This window comes from Furipterus horrens, unplaced genomic scaffold (genome assembly GCF_987537825.1).
Source record: "Furipterus horrens unplaced genomic scaffold, mFurHor1.1.pri manual_scaffold_3, whole genome shotgun sequence".
NCBI classification, from domain to species: Eukaryota; Metazoa; Chordata; class Mammalia; order Chiroptera; family Furipteridae; genus Furipterus; species Furipterus horrens.
Genome location: NW_028327173.1, coordinates 108,254,674 through 108,279,233, shown reverse-complemented (window position 1 = coordinate 108,279,233; position 24,560 = coordinate 108,254,674). Strand labels below are relative to the sequence as shown.

General features: G+C 45.6%; 1 protein-coding gene across 2 annotated transcripts in view; it reads right to left on the bottom strand.

Annotated features, from left to right (window-relative positions):
• HEXA (hexosaminidase subunit alpha) overlaps nt 1–24,560 on the bottom strand; it is a 40,035-nt gene that overhangs the window by 1,872 nt on the left and 13,603 nt on the right. Inside the window, exons 2-12 of one of the 2 annotated variants that reach the window (XM_090270056.1) lie at nt 10,822–10,914; nt 7,254–7,319; nt 5,607–5,653; nt 4,963–5,073; nt 4,037–4,138; nt 3,457–3,586; nt 2,406–2,586; nt 1,571–1,657; nt 1,248–1,320; nt 358–541; nt 98–188 (exon numbers count right to left, since the gene is read on the bottom strand). In XM_090270056.1, coding sequence (XP_090126182.1) covers nt 98–188; nt 358–541; nt 1,248–1,320; nt 1,571–1,657; nt 2,406–2,586; nt 3,457–3,586; nt 4,037–4,138; nt 4,963–5,073; nt 5,607–5,653; nt 7,254–7,319; nt 10,822–10,914 — 1,165 coding nt within the window. The remainder of the gene's footprint in view (nt 1–97; nt 189–357; nt 542–1,247; nt 1,321–1,570; nt 1,658–2,405; nt 2,587–3,456; nt 3,587–4,036; nt 4,139–4,962; nt 5,074–5,606; nt 5,654–7,253; nt 7,320–10,821; nt 10,915–24,560) is intronic. The other variant, XM_090270057.1, reaches the window with a different exon arrangement.

Here is a 24,560-nt window from a genome sequence, read left to right as displayed (position 1 = left end):
GTAATGCGCCTCTCCGAGCCTGAAAGGAGAGTACTAGTCTGTAAGGGAGACCCTATGCCCGCAAACCCAACCCTCCATGTCCTCAGAAAACCCTTACCAGAGCCTGGGGACCAAGTTTGTGCTGTCCACATACTCTCCCCACATACAGGCCTCTCCACCAATCACCAAAGCCTGCTGCTCAGGACTGCCTAAAGGGAAACAGCAATGGCCGACAACTACAGTTCCCCTAATGCCACCCTCTCCTCAGACAGATTGTTTAATCTCCCAACCTAAAATACCCAGCCCAGACCCTCCTGCCTCCCCACTGTGCCCCAGCCCAGCCCTCTCTGGTCAGTGAGGAGAGTGCCCCGCTTTTACCTTCAAATGACAGGGGATCCACCATGTAAAAGTCCTTCCAGTCAGGGCCATAACTTATGCGGTTCAGGTACCAGGGGGCCGAGAGCAGAGCCCGGAAGCCGGCCTTGGTGATCAGCGCCAGCTCCTTCAGATAGCTTACCGGTACCTTTTCTCGCCACACCTGGATGATTGTGTCTGGCCGAACCTATCACAAAGGTCAAATGGTGGTATGGCACATAGCCGAGGAGATTTCTGGGCCACACTGTTATGCAGGCCACCAGGCCAGGGGGTATGGATCCTTCTGCTCTCCAGAAGCTCCTGACCATGAAGCTTCTAGCACCATGTGGAGGTCAAGGGTTCCACAGGCCGCAGGAGAGCTCCCTGCTGTTTTGTCCCCATCTTTCTCCACACTGAGATGGTAATACTGGCTGTGAGTTAGGGAGACAAGCAGTGGGGCCCAGGAGACTCACTGGAAGCTACCATGTCCAAGAGCCTCCAGATGTTTGAGGATGGGACAAGGTTCCTGCAGAGCCCTGCATGTGGCAGGAAGCTGGGACCTTATCCATCAGCAATGAAGAAGAAGGAAACCCTGCTTTTGTACATCTGCAAGACCCTAGTCTATGACTCAGGAAAAAAAACCCAACCCATTATGCCAGTTTTGGGAATCCCAAGTAACTTAGCAGCAGAAATAACTCTTGATCAATCTGTAGTGAGGGAAGATAGAGAGGCTCCAAAACCCACACCCAGACCCCTGCAACCTTTCTAGAGGGAAAGGAGAGGTAGCCCCAAATGCTCTGAACATTAAAGCCTAATCCAAATCCGGAGGATCAGTCTGTGCAGAGGGAGGGAGGGGCTGGGAGACCAGAGGGAGGCACTGAAGGTGGCTCCTCCTCTCCCTGTTCCTAGCTCACCTTTACTTTATTATCAAACACGTCCTGCCACACCACGTAGCCCTTGTCATAGGCAGAGACGATGTTGAGCAGCCTGGAGAGTAAAGAGAGTGTCTGCTCAGCTCAGACAGGCTGCAGGCTGTCGGTGCCAGTGCTCTGGGGTGGAACCTAGTTAGGGGCCCATTCCTGATTAAGCAGTGTCTTCCCCTGTTTAGACTGACCACTCCAAACCTGAAAATAGAAGATGAGGGACTTTTTTAAAGGGGCTCAGAGAGTGGTCAAGCAGTATGGTCCCTCACAGGAGGCAACCTAAGAGACCCCGCCCATCGTCCTTCCTTCCTCACGTCTGGATGTAGAAGGACTCCAGCTGTTTGAAGTCATCACCAAAGCCTTTCTTCTTCATAAAGGCCTGGACATCTGGGTTGGATTTCCTAAATCCCAAGAAAAAATGAAGAGTAATTCTTTCAGCATTCTAAAAGCCCAAAGCTTGGAGATAAGTCATCTGGCTTCCCACAACTTCCCTTTTCACCTGAAATAAAAATCATCTAAGGATCTCAGAGGCCCCAAATATGGAAGGTGTGGCTGAACAAGTATTATATAAAGGGGCCGTTCATATAGGCTGAGAAAGTTTGAGCCTTTAAGTTCAAACTCTCAAAGAGAACACATATTGATCTCTGGATTATGACATGTGGCTCTGAGGTCTTGACCTGGGGCCCGGCACATTCTAACCCCCACCCTGGGCATATTCTGTTTTTTCCTTAATACGTATTCTCTATTCAGTTGGATACAAGTGTTGCTGCCACTCCCTTACCCCACAATGTCTATATTTTGATCACATTTTCTCCTGGAATGTGTTTTCCCTCTTCCATGTCTTGTTTTTAACAAGACAATTCTCTACCTAGAGCTGGTTTTTCCTGAGTATTGCAAAGATATTTACGGGGAATATCCTTAAGAATAAGGGAGAGTTTCACATTCACAGCCTTGTCAAAATCAGGCAAGGCCTCTCTACAGCTGGAGAGAAGACAGGCCCAAGACCTGAGCCACCTGGATTAAGACAGAATGCTGTCTCAGAGATTAGTCCCTGAGAAACACCTGAGACAGGTAGCCCGTCAGGGGCTAACCTCTACTCTCAGCAAGCAGTTCATGAGGCCAGGATAGGAAGATCAAAAGGGCTCATACCAGCAGGCGAAGTTAACCTCATCTCCTCCAAGGTGAAGATAAAAATCCGGGAAGACAGAACTGACCTCCAAGAAAAATGTATTCATAAACTCATAGGTACTGTTGAGAATGGGATTCACTGGTCCAAAGTTGCCAGAGGGTTGAGACCCAGAGTAGCAGGGAGTCAATAATCCAGAGACACCTAAGTCAGTAGAGAATCCCACACAAGTATCACAAATATATAGACCCCCATGCACCATCATATACACAGGACATTAAGTTACACTAAGACAATCATATTCATAAACATTACGCTCACACAGGTGGAAATACTCAGGGACTCAAAAGATACTGGTAATTATGAGTGTTTAGTCACAGTCAAAGAAATACAAATAGCCCTGACTGGTGTGCCTTAGTGGGCTGGGGTCGTCCTGCAAACTGAAAGGTTGCCAGTTCGATTCCTGGTCAGGGCACATGCCTGGATTGTGGGCCTGGCCCCCTGTTGGGGGCATGTGGGAGGCAACTGATCCATGTTTCTCTTGCCCATAAATGTTTCTCTCCCTCTCTTTCTCCCTCCTCTCCCTCTTCCCCTCTTTCTAATAAATAAATAAACACATAAATAAAATCTTTTAAAAAACCCCCAAATATAACAACATTACAGCCAGAGGGTGGGGCATAGCCTGACAACTGTCAGCACACACACTCTTGCCTTGACACACTGTTTCCAGCAGGGGTCACCCTCGCTCCCAAAGGCTGCTCTCACACTGCCTTTAGACAGAAAAAAAAAAAAAGCCAATTCAGCCAAACTGGCAAAATCTTCCACTCAAGGGCGAGACAACCTGCAAGGGCATCATTAAGACAAGGACATCTGAGAAGAATTTGCCCATATTTTAATAGTAAGAAGTGGCCTCCTTTGCCCAAAGTAAGTTCTGCCTATCTGAATTCCCAGGCTGACAGAAAACATTCTTCCAGTGACCAAGGACAGAGCATGCCACATCCAAGTGCTAACACCCTAGAGCCCAAAGGAGAGGAGGACCGGTAGACTTCCTCCAACCCCTGACATTATTCTTACCTCCCCAGGACAGAGTGTGACCAGGAGAGTCAAATTCTGCCAAGACACGGATACCTCGAAGCCGTGCATATTCAATCACCGTCTTCACATCCTGTGCTGTGTAGATGTGGGTGGCAGGGTTGTAGGACCCCTGAAAGGCACAACACACCCTTAAAGATCTCATTTCCTGAAGGCTAGCAGATTAGAGGATCCTAAAAATGCCTCCAAAACTCTAGATATCAGAAAATCTACCCACAGTCCTTAGGTATCGGGAACTATCTTTATGGAACTTATACATAATTTCCCACAGGCTATCACATCTATTGTTTCGACTCCACGTCACAAAGCCAGGGAGATGGACAAGGAGGTATTACAGCCACCTGACACAAAATAAACAAGTAAAAAGAAAATGAGACCATGGCAGATTATCTTCTGTGACCTTTGAACTCAGGTCTCCTGACATCAAATACAGTGCCTTTCCCGTGCCAATGTGTCCCTAAAACTGGCTGGTTAGGAGGAGAGCTAGTGCCTTTGCCAGCAGCACCACAGCTAGGCTCAAACGTCATCCTGTAAACTTGGTCAAGATGAAATCAAGACATACCTCTCCGGCGAGCTCTGGAAAAGTGAAACTCTCGTATGGGAAGGAAGGGTCATCAACCAGATGCCAGTGGAACACGTTGAATTTATTGTATGCCATGACATCCTGTAAGCCAGAGCATATGCTGTGAACCCACCACAGACTCTCCAGCTCAGCCTCAAACTTGGGAAGCTGGGAAGACTTCCAGGCTGTCTCACACACCCTCAGTCTGCCTCAGTGTCCCGTGTTACTAGGTTCTATCAAACCTTCCCCAGGGCACATCCAAAGATGGCTGACAGAGGCAGTGTGTCCTCTTTGTGAGATGAGCTGTAGCCACACTGAGAGGAGAGCTGCAGCTATGTGGTACCTGCAGTCTTCCAAAAGCGCCCAAACACCCTGAAGACTAACACTTCCTCCTGCCATCTGTTTTGGGTAGTCTGACTAGTATGTATTTATCAGAATTGTGAGGTCTGTTGTGAATTCAGTAGCCCCATAACCCATAAATCTCAGAAGCCAAGACTGATGGATGTCTCCACTCCTTTGGTTCCACGAGAAGAGCAAAGGCAAAGGCAGATACCCGAGTTGGATCACCAACCACTAGATAAGACTGCCCATCAAACTCAATCAAGATAGTTAGGAATGCCCTCAGTTAAGGCTTTGGAATATCTCCCTACAACCTTGTCCTAACTAAAATAAAGTTAGTAGCTCTGCTGGTCAAAGATGCCAATTCCCAAAACCACCTTCGGCATTCCTGGAGACAGCTTGGACGCTGTTGATAGTTATCAGTAAGACAGATTTAAATCACTCTTGTTTTTTTTTGAGTTGATCATCCTTTACATTTTCCTAGGAGCTCATAAAGTCACTTATATTCTCTCTACAACTCTTTAGGAATATGGCACCTGGGCTATCCTTTGCCCCATTACCCCAAAGAAGGCCTTAAGGCCGGGTACCAGAGTGTCCAAGATGCTAGGCAGTGGGAGGTAATGACGAGATGTATCCAACAACAAGCCCCGGTGAGGGAAGCGGGGAAAGTCCTCAATCTCCGTCTTGTTGATTAAGAACTGTGGGGACCAAATATTGAACTTGTCAGAATTCAAAGGGAATTTATCATGGGGCGGGTGGGGACAGGGTGAGGGATAAAAAAATAAAGTGTCTTGAGATACCTGAAAAGCCACTCTGACTGTTCTGCAGTGTAACCATCTCCCCAAATGTCCCAAACCTCTACCCCAGTGACCATAAGCAAGAATCTGTCCAGAGAGCATCTGTCTCTGGCTAGCCAATTACAGCTATCCTATACACCATTCAGCCTACAGAGTCTGCATTATCAATGACTGATAATACATTGTCTTCTTCAAAGAAGTGTGGTCTCAGAGTCATTACTAAATAATGACTCAGGGAACTAAATTACAGTGATTCCAAACAGCTCAAGTCTACCAAACCAGTTTCCACCCATGTCTCCCTGTGTACTACCATTGAGGCCATCTCAAGCCACTAGGACTCTGTCTTAAAGCAAGATAAGACATTTCCAGGACCTTGGACACTGGAAGCAAACCTGAGATTTAAAAGAAGTCCTTTATTGAGGGCCCACACTCACCGTGCCTTCAGGAGATCTCCAAACAAGCTGACTAAAAGTCTCCAGACCTACAGGAAAGTAGAGAGGCAGAATAAAGACTTAGGGAGATGGGAAAGATGCATCCATCTGGGAGGTGCCCAGTGCGGCAGAGGATGATACCTGGGCACACAGTGAAAGCGGGTGTAATGTAGGTGTGATGATTCTCAACACTATGAACGAGGGGTGTTAGGAAGCCGGTATCAATTTTTACTCTATTTTATTTTGGGAGGTATCAGTGTAAGGGGTTTTAGTGTCCCTTCTAGGAATACATTAACCCTCAAAACCCACACACTTTTAACTCACGTTTCCAAAGGCGTAAACTCACAAGAATGTTAAGAAGACGTGTGCTTGTAAGGACAAACGTACGGACAATCTGCCTGCAAGGGGTTCAGGTTTTCTAAGGACAATACTCATGGAAGCTAAGGGAGCTGAGAAAAATAATCCCCAGTTAGCTCTCCCTTCACTTCTCCCAGATTGAATTGTGAGAAAGCGATCATAAGCTTGAGTTTCCAAGGTGCCTGGGTCCACAGGTGGACTAGAGGACAAAGAATCATCCCCTTTTCCTATTCAGAGAGTGAGAAGAAACCCAGCTATGTGGACCTGAGGTGTAGCAGACAGCTGCCGCCCCAGGACTGTCTCAGTTTGTAGGACACAGACTCCTAGACTCCAGTGAGGCCCAGGGCAGACATGTGGCATTCAGAAGTCCCTCGAAGGAATCCCAGAGTTGCAGGTTCTCAGAATGAAAAGGCCCTGTGGTCACTCAGCACCCAACTCGAGGCAGAAAATTAGGGCTTTCTTGGCTAACAGGTGATAGGCCTATGCCCTTCCTCTTAGTTTATTGAGGCAGAACGCCAGGACAGTTTGGGGTTTTCACCACCCTGACTCTGACACCCAGCATTCCGGAGTCCCAGGTTCCCCTCACCCAACCAAATGAATCATCAGTACTTGCACAAAAGGTACAAGAGGGCAGAAAGGGGAGTCGGAATGCTGTTTCTACAAAACATAGGAGAGGGGAGAGGAGGGACAAGGGAATAAAGACAAACCAAAGCAAGGTTGGGAATTCTGTGAGAATGTCCCTCACTCTTTACTAGCAAGTGTTTTACCAAAAGTAAGGGTATTTGGCTAAGTCTGTATCTAGGGACCAAATTCCTTTTCAATAAGCTAAAAGGAAGGGCATAGGCCTGTCACCTGTTAGCCAAGAAAGCCCTAAATTTCTCCCCAAATAATATAATTCTACATATTTTACTACTGTTTACCTCTTTGTTTTTGACATTTTTTTTTTCCCCAATAGTTTTCCCCTTTAAAGGACCTGGTCAATTGTGTATCTTCAGTGAGAGCCCAACAGGCAGTGTTTGTGTCAGCCGCCCCTCTCCCCAGCTACCCGCCCCCGCCGGCACCCTGAGCAGCAGCCTGCAGGGTCTCCTACAGCTGCCTCAGAGCACCTGCCCAGGTGCCCAGGTGCAACCTGTCAACTTCTAGGGGAAGCAGTGAGGAGACTGAGGAAACATGCTACTTGCTCTTCACAAAGAAAGCTTCCTAAAATGGGGGTATTTGCTGGGCCTCCAGTCCTGTCCTCCCACCCCACCATTGCCAACCATCCCCCATCAGCCCTCAGCCCCATCTTGTTACCTCGGAGAGCTCCCCAGACAGTCTCAGACACGAGGAAACACTGCTCCTTGTTTATGGTCAGAGTGTCTGGAATAACAGAAATAAGCCCATGTGGTTAAGGATTTCTACCTACTCTCAGATTACAGACCACATGTTCTGTGTAAATCCTTAGATTAAAAAACAGCAGCAAGGTCACATTTTTTTTTTCTTTCAAAGAGGACACATCCCCAGATCAGGGCAGCTGCAGGCTGGCCAGGCCTGCAACCAGAGCAGAAGGCTGGTCACTTAGGGACTATGCAGGACCTAGCAGATGACACATGATGAGGGTCAGGCTGGAGCAGAGTCCTCTGTAAACCACTACCCATCTTGTGGGTCAGTTTTCTCCCGAGAAATATGAGTTCCCACTAGCCTTTAGAGGAAAATATGAGGTCTCCTATTGGCAAAGGGAACAGTGATGCTGGAGGGGTGAGTCCAGGTTCCAATATTCCCAAAGCCTTTGATTTTTTTTAAATTTTTTTTTAATTTTACTTTTTTTAATGTGTTTTATTGATTACAGTGTTACATTTGTTCCAATTTCCCTTCCCTCTGCTCCCCTCCACCCGGTGACCGCCCTCCCTCCCCTTGTCCCCCCCCTTTTAGTCCATGTCCATTGGTTGTGCATATAGTTCTTCTCAACCTCTCTTTGTCTATTCCATTCCCTCCTACGATGTTTCTTAATTCCTATACCATCTCCCTCCCTCTCCCCCTTCCCCTTCCCTGCTGACTTCCCCCCAATATGCTCCCCATACCTATAGTTCTTTTTCCACTCTCATTGCCTATTTAGTTTGCCTTTGTTTCAATTCCCTAGCTTCTGTTGTTGTTTCTTGTAATGCAGTCTTCATTTTAGTGTTCATAGGTTTGATCCTCCTTTTTCTAAACCAGTCCTTTTAACATCTCATAACAGTGGTTTGGATCTAATGAACTCTTTCAGTTTTATTTTGTCCTGGAAACACTTTCTCTGCCCTTCTATTCTGAATGACAGCTTTGCTGGATCAAGTATTCGTGGTTGTAGGTTCTGGATTTTCATTACTTTGAATATTTCTTGCCAGTCCCTTCTTGCCTGCAGGGTCTCCCTTGAGAAGTCAGCTCATAGTCTAATTGGGACCCCTTTGTACATGATTCTTTTCTTCTCTCTTGCTGCTTTTAAGATTCTCTCTTTATCTTAAACTTTTGACATTTTGATTATAATGTGTCTTGGAGTGGTTCTCCCTGGGTCCAGTTGTTTTGGAACTCTCTGTGCTTCCTGGACCTGTAAGTCTATTTCCTTCCCCAAGTTTGGGAAGTTCTGCTTTATTATATTTTCACTTAATTTTTCAATTTCTAGTTCTTCTTCTTCGCCCTCTGGCAATCTGATCACCCGTATGTTGGATCTCTTATAGCTGTCCCAGAGGTTTCTGATCCTCTCATCATTTTCCTTGCTTCCCGTTTCCTCTCTCTGCACTGGTTGACTGTTTGTTCCTTCTCTATGTTCTGGTTTAATTACTTCAGCATCATTTGGTGAAAAGACTATCTTTCCTCTGTTGAATTGCTTCTGTACCTTTGCCTAAAATCAGATGGGTATATTTGTGTGGGTAAACAGTTTTTAAAGTTTAAGTATACAGCAAGTTGCCAAACAATATGTATGGTATAATCCCATTTTTTGAAAACATAAACACATAAGTATCTACATATATATACCCCTGGCTGGTTTGGCTCAGTGGATTGAGCGTCGGCCTGCGAGCTAAGTGTCGCTGGTTCGATCTTCCAGTCAGGGTACATCAGAGAAGGAAAACTCTGACTCCAAAAAACCTCCGCTGCCTTGCGGCATACCTCTTCAGGGGAAAGGCTAAGGGAGTAAACCCCGACAGAAAATCCGGAGCCGGAGTCCCTAAGGCGGTTTGACGTTGTAGTCAACACCGGCAACTCCTGCGGCGCACCTGAAACCAAGCTGTATTGACTCCGTCTTTCCCTTGGACCCTTCAGCTGCGAAGAGAGGGGGGGTCTGCTGCATGGGCAACAGCAGACCCTCCATATCACCCTGCCCAGGCTCTGTAGCTTCAGCTTCACTGGAGAGGACACTCCAGCGTCATCGCAAGATGTCGATTCAACACGGGAGGAGACAGATACCGTGTCACTCCCGAGTCGGACTGCACAGCCATTCTCGGCGGTGCAGATAGACTCTTAAGAAGCTACACCATCGTCTCTCGAGACGGACGGCTGCCGACGACGACGACGATGTTCTGGTTTGTTGATTTGAACTCTGGATTTTATTTCCTCACCATCTGTCTCGTATGTGGTTTTGCTCCTTTCAGTATGAGTGTTTTTAAATTCTTTCTCATCTTTTTCCAGATCTTTTGTTAATTCTGTAAGCCACCTGATAACAATGGCCCTGAACTGAGCCTCTGACAGGTTTCTTATTTGTTCATCTGTCAGGTTCTTCATCTGTTGCCTGGTGAGCTGCGCTACCGGGACTTCTATAGTTGTCTGCCTCATTTTGACAGATGCGTTTTGTTTTCTTGGGCCGGCTATAGGGGGCAGTGCCTGTGTACTCGTCACAACCCAGCAACCGGCGGTGGTCCAGCAACCTTTCTCACCGCGCTGTGGCACTTTGTCGTCACTGCGCGGAGACCAGTGGCGATCCGCAACCTATTTCGCAGTGCTGTGGCGCTTTGTGTGGGGGCGGGGGTCCAAGATGGATTCCTGCAGTTATTCCGCTAGGAGACCGGGATCCATCCTCCCGCCCTCTGGGCCTCACCGTTCGAGGTGATGCGGTGGTTGCTTTTCCCAGCGTTGGGGTCTCAAGTTGCTGAGGTTAGACTGCAGCTGACATTGCTCTCCCTGCCGCTGTCCCTGGTGCTACCGCAAACAGCATCGCCCCCTTTCACTCTTCTTACCTGCCCAAAGGGCGCCGCTGGTTTATAACTTCATACGTTGGGCTTCCGTGTAGCTTTATTTTCTGGAATTTCTAGTTATCTTTTGTTTTGAAGTAGTTGTATTCCTCTCTAGTTGTAGAAGGAGACCGAGCGTGTCTGTCTAAGCCTCCATCTTCCCCAAAGCCTTTGTAACCACCCTCCTTTCCCTTTGTCCCCAGGCTTTAGCGACCTCCTCCAAGAATGTGAGGAAAAAGTCAATAACTGAATTTTACTTTGGAGAGTGCGAGTCCCCAAATGCTGCTGATCAGGGAAGACAGCAGGCAGCCACAGGACTTGATCTCATCTCAGTTCAAATGATAAAAAACACCTCCTCTTGCCTGTGTAGGATCTCTTAAGAGAAGACCAGCCTAGTGTGTGCACATTCCTAAAATGGCAATAGAATTATGCTCAGTCCAAAAGGCAGGGGTCTCGTGGGACTCGGTGAACAGCTAGTGTGACAATCCACAGTCAGCTTGCAGACACTGGTTAGAGGGCACACGAAAAACTCACCTTCTGTGGCTCTTGGCACTTGTTGGCCCTCAGTCCCTACAGTCATGGAGAGCTCCAGGCCTAGTGCCAGCAACTTAGGCCAGGCCATCCAGAGCTCCAGCTCCAGACAAGTGCTTGCTCTTCTAGAATGGGAACAGGGTGGTACTTACAATTCTCCAGTGACTCCAAAGAAGGAAGCTGGTCACATCCAGGAGTGACCACAAGGACAACCAATGACTGCATCTCCAATGTATGCTGCTTTCCTGCAAGGACAGTGTAAACTCAGTGTGGCTGACCTGCCACCAGAGGCAACAGGCAAAACCAAAGCCTTCCCGGAGGGTCCCTAGCTCTAGTCCCTTCAGCTAATATGCCTGTGGCAAGAGGGAAGGTAGGATGGGCATGTACCCTTGGCACATGTGCTCCCCAGTCAGCTGTTCAACTTTTTCATTTTGGTTGTGCTCCCCTCTCTCAGACCTCTGTAAGCAGGACTCTATTATTTCTGGCTTGGTACAGTCCAAGCACACAATTCCAAGACCTCAGCAACTATTTTGAAACTAGAGGCAACTCCAGAGCATCGCTATTCAAAGTGTGGTCTGAGAATTAGCTGCTGACTTGTACACTGTGTTACTGGTTGGTCACCAGACAGGAAGCTTATATGATGCAAGAATGTAAATCAATTATGTCAGAATAAACACACCATGTAGTTTTGACATTTTTTTCATTGCAAGGTCTCAGTGAAGGGAACAATTTTACATTCTGGTGTGCACACTTCCCATATCGTTGAAGATTGAAATGCGACGTAGCACTGCTTGAGGGCTCCTCATGAGGCTTTCCAACCTTGGAAAAGCCCGAACTAATGTGAGTAGATGAAGAGGATGACAGAGGACCTCCTATGCACAGGAGGCCTGAGATGACCCAGCTGGTGCACCAGGAAAGGCACATGGTCATCAGCCCATCCTGCTACCTTCCCTCCTCTTCTCAGACAGGTTCTCTATCCAAGGTAGAATTCTCTCAACAGTGCAAAGCCACCCAGTCTGAGCCAACATACTATCAGATATAGTCTTTTAAAAAAAAAAGATTTTATTTATTTATTTATTTTGAGAGCGAGGGGAAGGAAGAAAGAGAGGGGGAGAAACATTGACGTGTGAGAGACACATCAATTGGTTGCCTACCACATGCCCCCAAGTGGGGAACTGGCTTGCAACTCAGGCACATGCCCTGAGCAGGAATGGAACTGGTAACCCTTTGTTTTGCAGGTTAGCACTCAATCCACTGAGCCACACCAGTCAGGGCTAATCTAGTCTTATAAAGCCCAGTATATGCTAGAAAAAAAAAGCCAAAATATCAATGCTGTCTCGGATTGCAACTTCCAGCCAAGATGGAGCGTAGACAGACGCGCTGTGTCTCCCCCCACAACTGAGAAGAAATACAACTGCCTCAGGACTGGAGACAACCAGAGGTTCCAGAGGATCGGGCTGCATGGAGGTCCAGCAAACAAGGATGTAGGGAGGAGGTGCTCATCCAGACAGATGGGAGGGGCGGAGCTGGGGTGGAGAGGGCGTGGTGTGGTGGTGGCAGTAGTGGCGGCGGTGGCAGGCCAGCAGAAAGAGCAGTCACAGAGGAGGGACACCTGGGGAGTATTCCCAGCTCCTCACTGGGCCTAGCGGCTTGTGGTCCCAGCACCGGGGAGGATTGGGCCTCGTTGCTTCTGACTGGGCAGACCAGTAGGTTTGGGTTGGAGGCAGAAACTGCTGGTCTCTCAGCAGAGCCTGCTTGTTTAAAGGCCCCCCATGGTCCTAGAACATCCACAGACCCACCCACTCTGGGAACAACGGCCAGGGCAGCAACTAGAGAAGCATCAGTCCGGTGTGGAAGTGGGAGAGGTGCCTGGAAAAGGGGCGAGTGCTGGGCAGGTGGCATTGTTCCCTCTCGGACCCCTCCCCCCTCCACAGCACCATAATGCGGTGAAACAGGTCACCCTGTACTGACGAATCCCTAAGGCTCTGCCCCTTACAATGTAACAGGAGCGACAGCTCTACCTGGTATGCAGAGGAAAACAAACACAGGAGCCTGTCAGAATGAGGAGACAGAGAAGTATGGTCCAAAAGGGGGAATGGATCAAGGTTCCAGTGGGAGAACTAAGTGATGAGGAGATAGCCAACCTAACAGATGCAGAATTCAAAACACTGGTGATAAAGATGCTCACAGGCTTGACAGATATGCCTGAGTACAGCAAATGCATAAGAGAAGAAATGAAGGCTATGCTAAGTGAAACGAAGGAAAATCCACACAATACCAATGGTGAAGGGAAGGAAACTGGGGTTCAAATCAATGATTTGGAACATAAGGAAGAAAAAAAGTCAACCAGTGCAGAATGAATAAGCAAGAATTGAAAAAAATGAGAAAAACTTCCCAAATTTTGTGAAAGAGATGGACATACAGGCCTGGAAAGCACGAAAGGTCCCAGACAAGCTGGACCCAGAGGGGACCACACCAGGCGCATCATGATTGAGATGCCAAAGGTGAAAGATAAAGAGAGAGTCCTGGGGGCAGCAAGAGAGAGGCGTAGAGTTGCCTATAGGAGGTTGCCTATAGGACTATCAGCCGATTTCTCAGAGGACACTTTTCAGTCAGGAAGGGACTGGGAAGCAGTATTCAATGTGATGAAAGGCAACCTGCAACCAGGACTAATCTATCCAGCGAGGCTATCTTTTGGAATGGAAGGGCAGATGAAGTGCTTTCCAGAGAAGGTAAAGCAAAAGGAGCTCATCATCACCAAGGCATTATTATATGAAATGTCAAAGGGACTTACTTAAGAAAAAGAAGATCAAAACTATGAACACTAAAATGACAACAAACTCACAACTATCAACAACTGAATCTAAAAAATAAAAACAAAATTCAACTAAGCAAACCAGAATAGGAACAGAATCATAGGTGTGGGGATCATTTGGAGGGTTATCAGCTGGGAGGCAGGAGGGGAGAAATGGGGATATGGTGCAGGGATTAAGAAACATAATCGACTGGTACAAAATAGACAGGGGAAGTTAAGAATAATATAGGAAATGGTGAAGCCAAAGAACTTCTAAGCACGAGCCATGGACATGAACTAAGGGGGGTGAGATTGCTGGAGGGAAGGGAGGTACTGGGCAGAGGGGATCAAAGGGGGAAAAATTGGGACTACTGTAACAATATAATCAATAAAATATACTTAAAAATATATATATCAATACCGTCTCTTTCCACCCTCCTACTGGTTCTTCTGTGATCAGAGTAGTTGTGATTGTACTGTCCCAAGCCTAAACCTCAACGAATTCCCTCTCTAGTCTTTCAGTCATGCATTCCCACGGGCACAACATCCGTGACTTCCTATAGAACTACAAAATCAGAGACAAAATGGTCTCGCAGAAAGTAGGGAGAATTCAGAACCAAACTGAAATCTCAAATATTATCCATCTCTAGGCAGAAGGAACCCAAGAGCCTGTTCAACCCCTCCTGAGCATGACCACCTGGTTGCATCTCAGCTCTCAGGTCTGCCAAGAAGGAAGGATAAGGGGCCCATTCTTTCTCCGCCCAGTAAATAGCCTATGTCCTCACTCTAATATCTGCCTAACCATGCAGGGAAAAGAGAATCTGAGGCTACTCTGGGCCAGGCCAACTCACAACTGCACTGTAAACCCTAAAAACTCATCCCCATGAACACAGAAAAATCAGGCTTTCAGGGACCACTTTCAAAGAACCTGCAGAATCATCCCAAACTCCCCAAGCCATTTCTACAAAGACCATGGAGGACTTGACTGAGGGTGGGGGTGAAGAAAACAACAAAAGAATATCACTCTTTTCACTATGCCTTTCCCCCTATCTCCTTGTCCCCACACTGTTGCATATCACAGAGCCTCAATATCACTTTGTGGAGAGTTCATCTGTGTATTTATCCAGGCAGCCATCCAAAGGAGGGCAAAAGTCCTTAGCTTAGCGTTAATCCTCTGGACCTCATCTACCAAATTTAGAAGAAATCACAACTAATCTGTATGCAACTGCCACAGTCACTATCCCGATGACAAGAGGCTGCACAAATACCAGGTTTATCTGAACCATTACTTGGAAGACAAGAAAACAACTAATTTTTGTTGTTGTTGATGTTATCTTATTTTTCTAAAACACACCTGTACACTACTCACTCAATCTATAGATTTTTAAGGGGATCCCTCTGAAGATCTAATGAAAATGAATGAATTTCTCCCCCTAGAACAATGCTCCTAATTGAAGGGCGGCTCATCCCTTCACCCCTGCCACCAATCTCATTGTAAAGAATCCCTTTCTAAGTGTGCTCAGTGACTCATCTGGGTTTGGGCTGTTGCTTAAACAATCTGAGGAGAAAAATTTGGGGGGAGGTAGCAATGTGAGACAGTGAAACAGGAGGGACACTGGTCACTTAAAAGGATGTAAATAGAGTATCATTGTAGTTTTTCACCTCCAACTTGCAACTCTGAAGAGAGAAGGAAATCAGCAGGGGACAGGCCAGCCACCTCTGCACTCACCTACACATGCAACACACAAAAGCACTTGAGGTACGGGAGGCACAGGACAGGAAGCAGCCCATTAGCCAGCAACCTCATGGGCACATTCACAACATGCTGGGGTGGGGGGTCAGCAGGAAATGCTGAAGCCTCTAGTGCTCAGAAACCAGCCTGGAAAACAGAGCACTGAGCTGGGAAATCAGGAAAGGTTGGTTCTAGTTCTGGTTCTGCTGGTGCCAAGCTCAGCAAATCTCAGGCTCCCATTTAAGTGGGACCAAGCCATGTCCACTGCCTCCTGTCTCCGCAGCTCCCTTATCTCTGCTTTCATGTGAACTTGCTCTTTTAGGGTTTACCAAAAAGTTCTTTTTTTAATTTAGAAAGTTGAAAAAATTAAGTGTTTACAAAAAAAAAATCTTTAATACCCCTCCTTTGTCCTCTCTCTGAAGAGATAACCACTGTTAGTTTTCTTCCCTGTGTCCCCTTTTTTGACATAATTTTGCTTTATTCATCACAGGCCGGCTGGATGTGGTACTCTTGAGATCCTTCTATCCCCAATGTCCCTGTGGCAAACCGTCTCCAGATGCTGGCCCTAGACCCTTCTATCTCCTCTCTGTTGTCAATAGTCTCCCACCTTCACTTCCTTCCCTCTGCCCTAGATGTGATGAGCTATCACCTCACCATCTAACCAGTATTTGAAATAACCTGTCTCTTTTATCTTCTGTTGCAAACAGTGGACAAAACTCTCAACCCTGTAAGTCATGTATCAGCGGGATTGGGCCACTGATAAAATCATGGTCTCTCATCTTGGCTGGGCCCTTGATACAACCCTGAAAATCTTATCTGCACCATTGCTTTTTTTTCTATTCTCTGCAACAGCTGTTTCACACTTACACTGATGTGGCAGGCAGTTAAACTGGCATGAGCAGAGTAGGAACATCAGGCCAGGAACAGAAGGTCACCAGTGCAGAAAATCAGGGTTCCTAGCAAGACAATTGCAGGGTGGGACTTTGCCCCGAGGGTGACATTTCTTCCCTTAGCATATTGCTGTTCATGCATTTTAGACCCCCTGACCTTTCATATCCCTGGTCATACGGTTCAGACCCTCCCCTGGCATGGCACAAGTCAGGCAGTAGAACCCCTTATAGGAAAAACAAGGGGGCCAGAGAACAGCTTCACATGATTCCCATACAAGTCTTTGCTTGACCACTCCCTTAAGCATTAAGACCTTAGGACAATGAGGTTCTGACCTGCATCAAATACTCTTAGGAACAAAGCCTGGGGTGTACCTAGAAGGAGGTTTGATCAAACTAGAGATAACATCTAGGCCTCAGCAGTGTTTCAGCTCCAGGGCCCAGGGAAGCAGTAAGGCCAGGCCGGGCAACACAACACCATGGCTGACATTAGACCCATAAGCAATGACTAATGACCCCCTGCCCTGGCACCAACCAATAAGTGGAAACCACAACCCTAACAGTACACACCTGGAAAAGCTGATGAATATTGTATTGAGATCCTTCATTGAGATATTCCATAAAATCTTCATCTTTAAAACTCTTCAGTTTGTTCATTAGAATCCACATAAAAGTGAAATCATATGATATTTGTCTTTCTCTTTACAAGCAAAATAGAGCCAGACTCATAGATAGAAAGCAGGATGACACCTATAGTGAGGGGAGGTTAAGGGGTGAAAGGATTTGTAACAGAACCCCTGGGCTCTCCGACTGAAACAGAACTCACAGGCTGTTTTGTTAGGGGCCCAACTGCCCACCACCAGAATTATAACTCTCAATACCAGAATTTAGTGAAAAGAGAAAGAATTGTTTATTTAATAGCTATATAGATTTAGATTTGTGGATTTCTGCAGTTGTCTTATCTTCTTTAAAACACCCACAAACACATAGTTCAGCTTCCCCCTACCAAACCAGACTAGTTTTAGAAAAGTTAGAGATACCGTTTCCCTACTTCCTAGACACAGTTCGGCTTTACCAGTAGCTGCCAATCATTCGATCCTGATTGGGGAGGTCTTTCTGTGCTGTGGTGCCAGTCAGCTTTTAATCCAGAACTGCGTGAATTCCCAGCCTTTCCTTTCCAAAACCACAAAGGTATTTCCCCTTCTCCAAGCCACAAGGTGTTCTCAAAGCTGATGGTGTACCCCCTTCTCACAGCCGCATGGAGTACACTCCTTTTCAAAGCAGCATGGTGTCCCCTTCTCGAAACCGCATGGTGAACCTAGTTAAAATGTCTGCCGCTTATTTTTAAATCCCTGACTGTGTACTGTGACGCAGTGGACATGGTACCCAGTTCTGACCATTCACAGAACCTTACGCAGGCTCTGTGTGCTCTTTCCATACCATCCCAGGGTTCCAAGATTCCTCCCATCTTCTTGAGGCCTTGGAAGCACCAAACCATCTGCATAACAAAGACACTAACCACTAGCCCCAGGCATGTGAAGGCATCCTGAAAGCTGCTTCCTTTTCTCCACCCCCCAGCCTGCAGGCTCTGGGGACCCCCAGACACCCCCATTCTGTAACAGATTGAGTAAAAAGGAAGAAGGACTCATGGACAACAGTGTGGTGATTGCAAGGGGGACAGAGGTATAAGGGTGTTAAATGCTAAATATAAAATAAAATCCTTCATACAAGAACCCAGGATATCTCTCTCTTCCCCCCCACCCCCTCTCAACAGGTCTTTTGCTTTCTATCTCCTAACCTCCAAGTACCCTTCTTTTGCCTCTATAACTTGTTTCCTGAACCCATGCAACTCAGCTGGCTCACTTTTACCTCTGTGATTTTCTAAATAAATTTTTCTTGTATTTGAGTCTTGCCTCTGAATTCTTTCTTAGCCCAAAACTCAAAGACAGAGGTCCAACATCTGGTACCACTTGCTATTAACAATACCACTTTCTTAAAGTCTATAGCTTGAACACCACCTCCCTTACCCTCAGCAGACAATCAGAACTCCCAACCATCCCTATACCCTTACCCTCTCTTCCCTGACAAAAATATCTGCAACACATACCATGTCTTCACCTTCTCCTTCTCCTATCTTGGTGGAAAGGGTTTCCTTTCACCAGTGCTCTGGATCTCTACTCAGGCTCCTCTTGTATAAATCATTTCCTCTTCCCCCAAAGTCTCCAAATAATTTCTTTCTGGTGATTCTTTTTTTAAAGTTCTATTTCACTGATTATGCTATTACAGTTATCCCAAGTTTTCTCCCATTTCCCCATGCCATCCAGCACTCCCCACTCCTTCAGGTAATCCCCACACCATTGTTCATGTCCATCGGTCATGTGTGTAAGTTCTTTGGCTACTCCATTTCTTATACTATACTTTATATGCCCATGGCTTTTCTGTACCTTCTATTCATACTTCTTAATCTCCTCACCGCTTCACCCATTCCTGCATACTCCACCTCCAATCTGGCTACCAACAAAACCCTATTCATATCCATGATACTGTCTCTGTTGTTCTTGTTTGCTTAGTATGTTTTTTAGATTCAATTGTTGATACATATGTATTTATTGCCATTTTATTTGTTCAAAGATTTGATCTTTTTTTTCTTAAATAAACCCCTTTAACATTTCATATAATAATGGTTTAGCTTTTTCTTGTCTGCGAAGCTCTTTATCTGCCCTTTGATTCTATATGATACCTTTCCTTGGTAGAGCAATCTTCACTGTAGGTCCCTGCTTTCCACGATTTTTAATATTTCTTGCCAGTCCCTTCTAGCCTGCAAAATGTCTTTTGAGAAATTAGCCAACAGTCTTATGGGACTCCCCTGTAGGTAACTGTTTTTCTCCTGCTGCTTTTAAGATTCCCTCTTTATCTTTAACCTTTGGCATTTTAATTATTACCTGTCTTGGAGAGGGTCTCTTTGCATCCATCTTGTTTGGGACTCTCTGTGCTTCCTGGACTTGCATGTCTATTTTCTTCACCAAATTAGGGAAGTTTTCTTTCATTATTTATTCAAATAGATTTCCAATTTCTTGCTCTTTCTCTTCTCCTTCTGGTACCCCTATGATGTGAATGTTGGAAAGCTTGAAGTTGTCCCAGAGGCTGCTTATACTATCCTCATTTTTTTGGATTCTTTTTTCTTGTTGTTCTGATTGGTTGTATTTTGCTTCTTTATGTTCCAAACCATTGATCTGATTCTCAGTTTCATCCACTTCACTGTTGTTTCCCTGTAAATTGTTCTTTATTTCAGTTAGTGTATCCTTCATTTCTGACTGGAACGTTTTTATGCTGTCAAGGTCCTCACTAAGTTCCTTGAGCACCCTGATAACCTGTGTTTTGAACTCTGCATCTAATATATCTACATTTTTCTCTTTTTCTGGTGTTTTGATCTTTCATTTGGGCCATGTTTCTTTACCTCCTCATTTTGGCAGACTCCCTGTTTGTTTCTATGTATTAGGTAGAGCTGCTATGACTCCATGTGTCGGTAGCATGGCCTAATGTAGTAGGTGTCCTGTAGGGTTCAGTGGCACAGCCTCCCCTATCACCTAACTTGGGTACTCAAGGTACACCCTTTGTGTGAGCTGAGTACACCTTTCTCTTGTAGCTGAGTTTTGATTGCTGTTGGCAGGTCAATGGGAGGGATTTACACAGACCAGTCAGCTGCAAGGACTGGCTGTGACTACTAACCACGAACATCCATCCTCCATAGAGGATCAGCTGTGCAGGGGCAGGGTGGTGGTGGTCTGACGTGGTCTGTAGCTGTCCGCTGGATGCACACAGGCTCTGGGGTTTCCAGGTGGTGTGGGCCAAAGTCAGCTCCCACCTGTGTTCTACACAGGGCCACCCTGCATGTGCTATAAAGCAATCTTATGTGGCTGCTACTTGTGCTGTGCTTGGAGATTCCCAGCTGAAGCCAAGCACTGAATCTAGGCTGCTGCTGCTAATACTGGGCTGGGGCCACTTAGCCAGAGGTATGGGGAATGAGGGTTTACTGAGGCTGGCTGGTGCTTGTTTGATGGATTTAGAAGTTGTGAAGCATGAGCCAGGACCAGCCATTCGTATGGAAAAGTCACGGTTAATGGTTTGGGTGGACCTGTAAGTTGGGTGGGATGGAGTCTCAGGGGTCTCTCCAGGGAAGGCAAGCAGTGTTAGCCAAGTTAGTCCCAGATATGATGTCTACCTGCCAGCTCTGTGGCTGTGTGGGGAAAGGGCTTAGAAAAGGGACAATGGCCTCTGCTCACCTTTCTGTCTGGGAGAAAGCTATCCCCCAGCTCTCGCCTTGCTGCCAGACACTTCAGTTTCTCCCTGTATGCCAGTGGTGCCTTTCAAGCTGCTACTCTGGCGCTGTAGCTTAGAGGGAATCTTTAAGGGGAATTGCATGCATGGGTTCTTTAAGGGGAATTGCTTGGGACTCCAGAAGTTTGTTCACACTGACTCAACCCCTACTGGTTTTTGCAGCCAGAAGTTATGGGGATTTATGTTCTTGGCTTGAAACCCGGGGCTGGGAGGCCTGTTGAGGGGCTGAAACTCCTCGTTCCAGAAGTATCCCTCCCAAATTTTTATCCACTATGAATGTGTGACCAGTCCTTTCCACATCTCCATCCATCTGACCAGTCTGGATGGATGTGTTTTCTTTAATTCCGTAGTTGCAGATTTCCATTCAACTCAATTTCTGATGGTTCTGAGTGATGGTTGTACTATATTTTAGTTGTAAATTTGATGTGGTTGTGCAAGGAGGTGAGCTGTGCTTACCTTTGCCACCACCTTGATCGGAAGTCTCTCTGGTAATTTTTTCCCATCAGCATTAAAATATTTGCAAGTCTTAATTGTATGTCATATCAGCCACTCTTTCACCTGTCTTTTACAAAGAAACTCTGGACAAAATGTAGCCTGAACAGTCCCATGCTGACAAAGTCAGACAGATCTGGACTGGTCTTGGTTTTAGCACTTGGTTCTAGCTGTGAGACCTTGGGCATATAATTTTCCCCTATGAGTTAGTTTTATCATCTGTAAAATGGGGATCATGGTCGTACCTACATACTGGGTTGTTGGGAAAATTTAGAGTTTTTGCATTGACTGTGGGAGAAGGGGTGGCCTGGGTGGGTGGGGGAGCAATGGGGGAAAAAGTGGGACAATTGTAATGGAAAAACAATTTTAAAAAAAGTTTTGGCATGTAAAGTGCTTAACACATGGTAAATGCTCATGGAGATGGTCTTCCTAAGTCCTCTGTAGCCACTTCCTGACTTCTTATCCATTCCTCAGTTTGCTATACTCTGGTATACTTCCACCACTCCTCTGAAGATGCCTTAACCAAGGTAATGTGGTTCTGTGACTAAATCCAAGGGACCTTTTTCAATTCTTTCTCTCTCTCTCTCTCTCTCTCTCTCTCTCTCTCTCTCTCTCTCTCTCTCTCTCTCTCTCTCTCTCTCTCTCTTTCTTATTATGTGCCAGATTGTTCTAAGTGTTGGGGATAGATACAGCAATGATTGGAACAGGAAAAAATCCCTGCTGTCAAAGAACTAATTTTCTAGTGAACATTCACTCCTTCTGAGAACTCTGCAGCATCAGCCACCCTAGACCTTAAAATTAACTCCCTTGGCTTAGGGAACACTGCTATATCTTGGTAGTCCCTCTAACTCCTTGAATATGCTTCCTCATTCTTCTTTCCTTTCACCAACCCCTATGTGCTGGTGTTCCCCAGAGTTTCAAACTAACTCTTTCTCCTCACTTACGCTCTCCCAGGACAATGCCATCCATTCCCACATAAGCTGATGATTCTCAAACCCAACTTTGCATGCCAATACTTTTTGAGGTTCTAAACTCATACACCTTTGCTCAAATGTCTCAAAAGCACCTCAAAGCTTAAACACAGAACTGAACCAGCTCTTCATTCCTCTTCCTGGTTAACTGTCTCAACAGCACCATCTATTGATTTACCCTGACCACAAACCTCCTCCTCCTTCCACCTTTCTAAGTAAATCGTAAGTTAATTCATTCAAAATTTATGGACTATGTGTTAAACGCTGTCCTAAATACTGAGATTACAACAGTAAAATAAAAATAAAAATAAAAATGATCCAATTCAGTCTTTTTTTTTTCCTACTAAGTCTTACGACTACAAATCCTTATTCTCTCTTAACATCACCACCATCTTCCCACTTCTTTGCTCAATGCCTTAATTCAGCCTCTCATAAATTCTCACTTGGATGACTAAAAATATCTCCCAGTTGGTCTATTCTTGCCTTCAAATATGAGGGGGCACCTCCCAAAAACCTGTAATTATCTTCTGGAGGGTAGGCCCCTTGTAATACAGGCTTCCCCACTAGATGAGTGTTCTAGGAACCCATCTGCATCAGTGTACCAGCTGGCTTTGTTGTGAGAGCCTGCATTCTGCTTCAATGAATTTTTTTTTTTAAAGACCTTTTCAACCCATTTGCCCATTTCATGATGTGTGATTTACTAGTGCACCCACCACCATGCTGAGTTTTCAGATGTTTTTGACTAAAAAAGGCATGACCCCCTTGCCCCACCCGCCCTATTCACCCTGTCTCAGCCCAAGTGACTTTTTTTGTTTCCCCAGATGAAAAAAGTCCTCAAAGGGAAACATTTTACCAACGTGGAAGAGGTGAAACAAAAAATGGCAGAAGCACTAAAAGGCATCAAAATTAATGACTTCAAAACCTGTTTTGAGCAGTGGAAAAAAATGTCTAATACGTGTATTGCATCAAATGGAGAGTAGTTTGAAGGTGACTGAAGTTTAAACATGTAAGAATAAATATAGTTTTTGATAAATTCCATTTTGGGGGGTTCCCCTCATGTATCCCATTTCAGTCTACTACCCTTTGTGATATTTTAATATGAAAATCATATTGTGACAATCTCTGCTCAAAGTCCTCCAATGCCTTCCCATAGCTTTCAGGATAAAGTCCAGAGTCCATTGGATTAATATAAGAACTCCAGCTTTGTCCTTCTCTGCTCCTGTGTAGAAACTCTCACAGTAGCACAATAAATTCTTTACAGAACCCTGAAAACCCCACATTTTCTTCATATTGTTCTTTGCACATATTGCTTCCGCCAATTGAAACAAATTTTTCATTGCTTTCATATCTCACCTGATTAAGACACAGCTCTGGTTTTCCTTTTATAAAGTTTTGCTGTTATGCCCTGACCCGTTCCTAAGAGACCTTCCTATGCGATCATGAAGCAATACATACATACATTTTTCATAACATTTATCTTAATATACATTGTTTGTCTATCTCCTCACGGAGGCTGTGAGTTCAACAGCAGAGACCAATCTCAGTATCTTTGTATTCCCAGTGCCTGACACACAGTAGCCAAATATTTGCTGAAAGTAATGAATGATGCTAGAATTTTAAAAATGCATATTTCATGCTATGCATGCATAATAATTGTGCTATATGATAATCAGTCATAAATGGCAAACAGAAACAGTTAATGTTTTATATACCCAAACCTAGTGATTTCTGGGATTGGAGTGGGGGTTGATAAGAAGATACCTTTTTAGACACTGCTCTGCAGACCCTCAGGTCCCTAAATCTAAAGATTCAGGACTTTCCACTTCTCTGGAAGGGACAAGTCATTGCTGCATTAGGGTACCTAGAAACTCTGCACAACCTCAATGTACAACAACCTCTCCCTCCACCAGTCCTGCTCCTCCCAGAAGCAAAATATTTCTATCATATCAATGTATTTAATTCACAGAATCTTAGCAGCATGGAGAAAACACATTCATTTTGGTTATAAAGTAGCATTTGGTTTGGTTTCTGGAGTAGAAACTAGAAAATGCAACTCGACCTTTGGCACCTTCCCACTCTTTCAGGTCTACCCTGCCCCGTATGTGCTATCACTCTCCTAGGCTAATGCCAATGTTGTTGGGTCTCCACACCTTCCCACCTTTATATACCTAGGCTTCCTTTCCCCATACACAGCCTAATAAAAACCCTTGAAATCATTCATTTCCCACTCATTCCTTCATTCCAACAAAATACATTCAGCACTTACTGTGCCTCAGGAACTGTGCTAGGTGCTGGGGCAGTTAAATAGAAAAACAAGCCCTGGTCCCTGCCCTCGAGGAGCTCACAGTCTAGTAGGAGAGACAAATACAAACAACAATTACAAAGCAGTGTGATAAGGGCTACAGTAGATATTACAACTATTTCCATAAAGGGAAGCAGGCTTAACCTTGGAGGGGACCTCTGAGCAGGAACCTTGAACCCTGAATTGGTGTTCGCCAGGCTATCAAAAGGGGACGAGGCACTCCAAAGCCTGGTTAGCAGTTAATGCAAAAATACACTTGTGTGGTTAGAAGGGGCAAGGCCACTTCTGTCAATTTCTTATCCCAGCAAAACAGGAGTCTGAGAACTCAGCTGCCCTGAGCCTGGAACCCCTCTGTAGTGCTGCTGAATTCAGTGT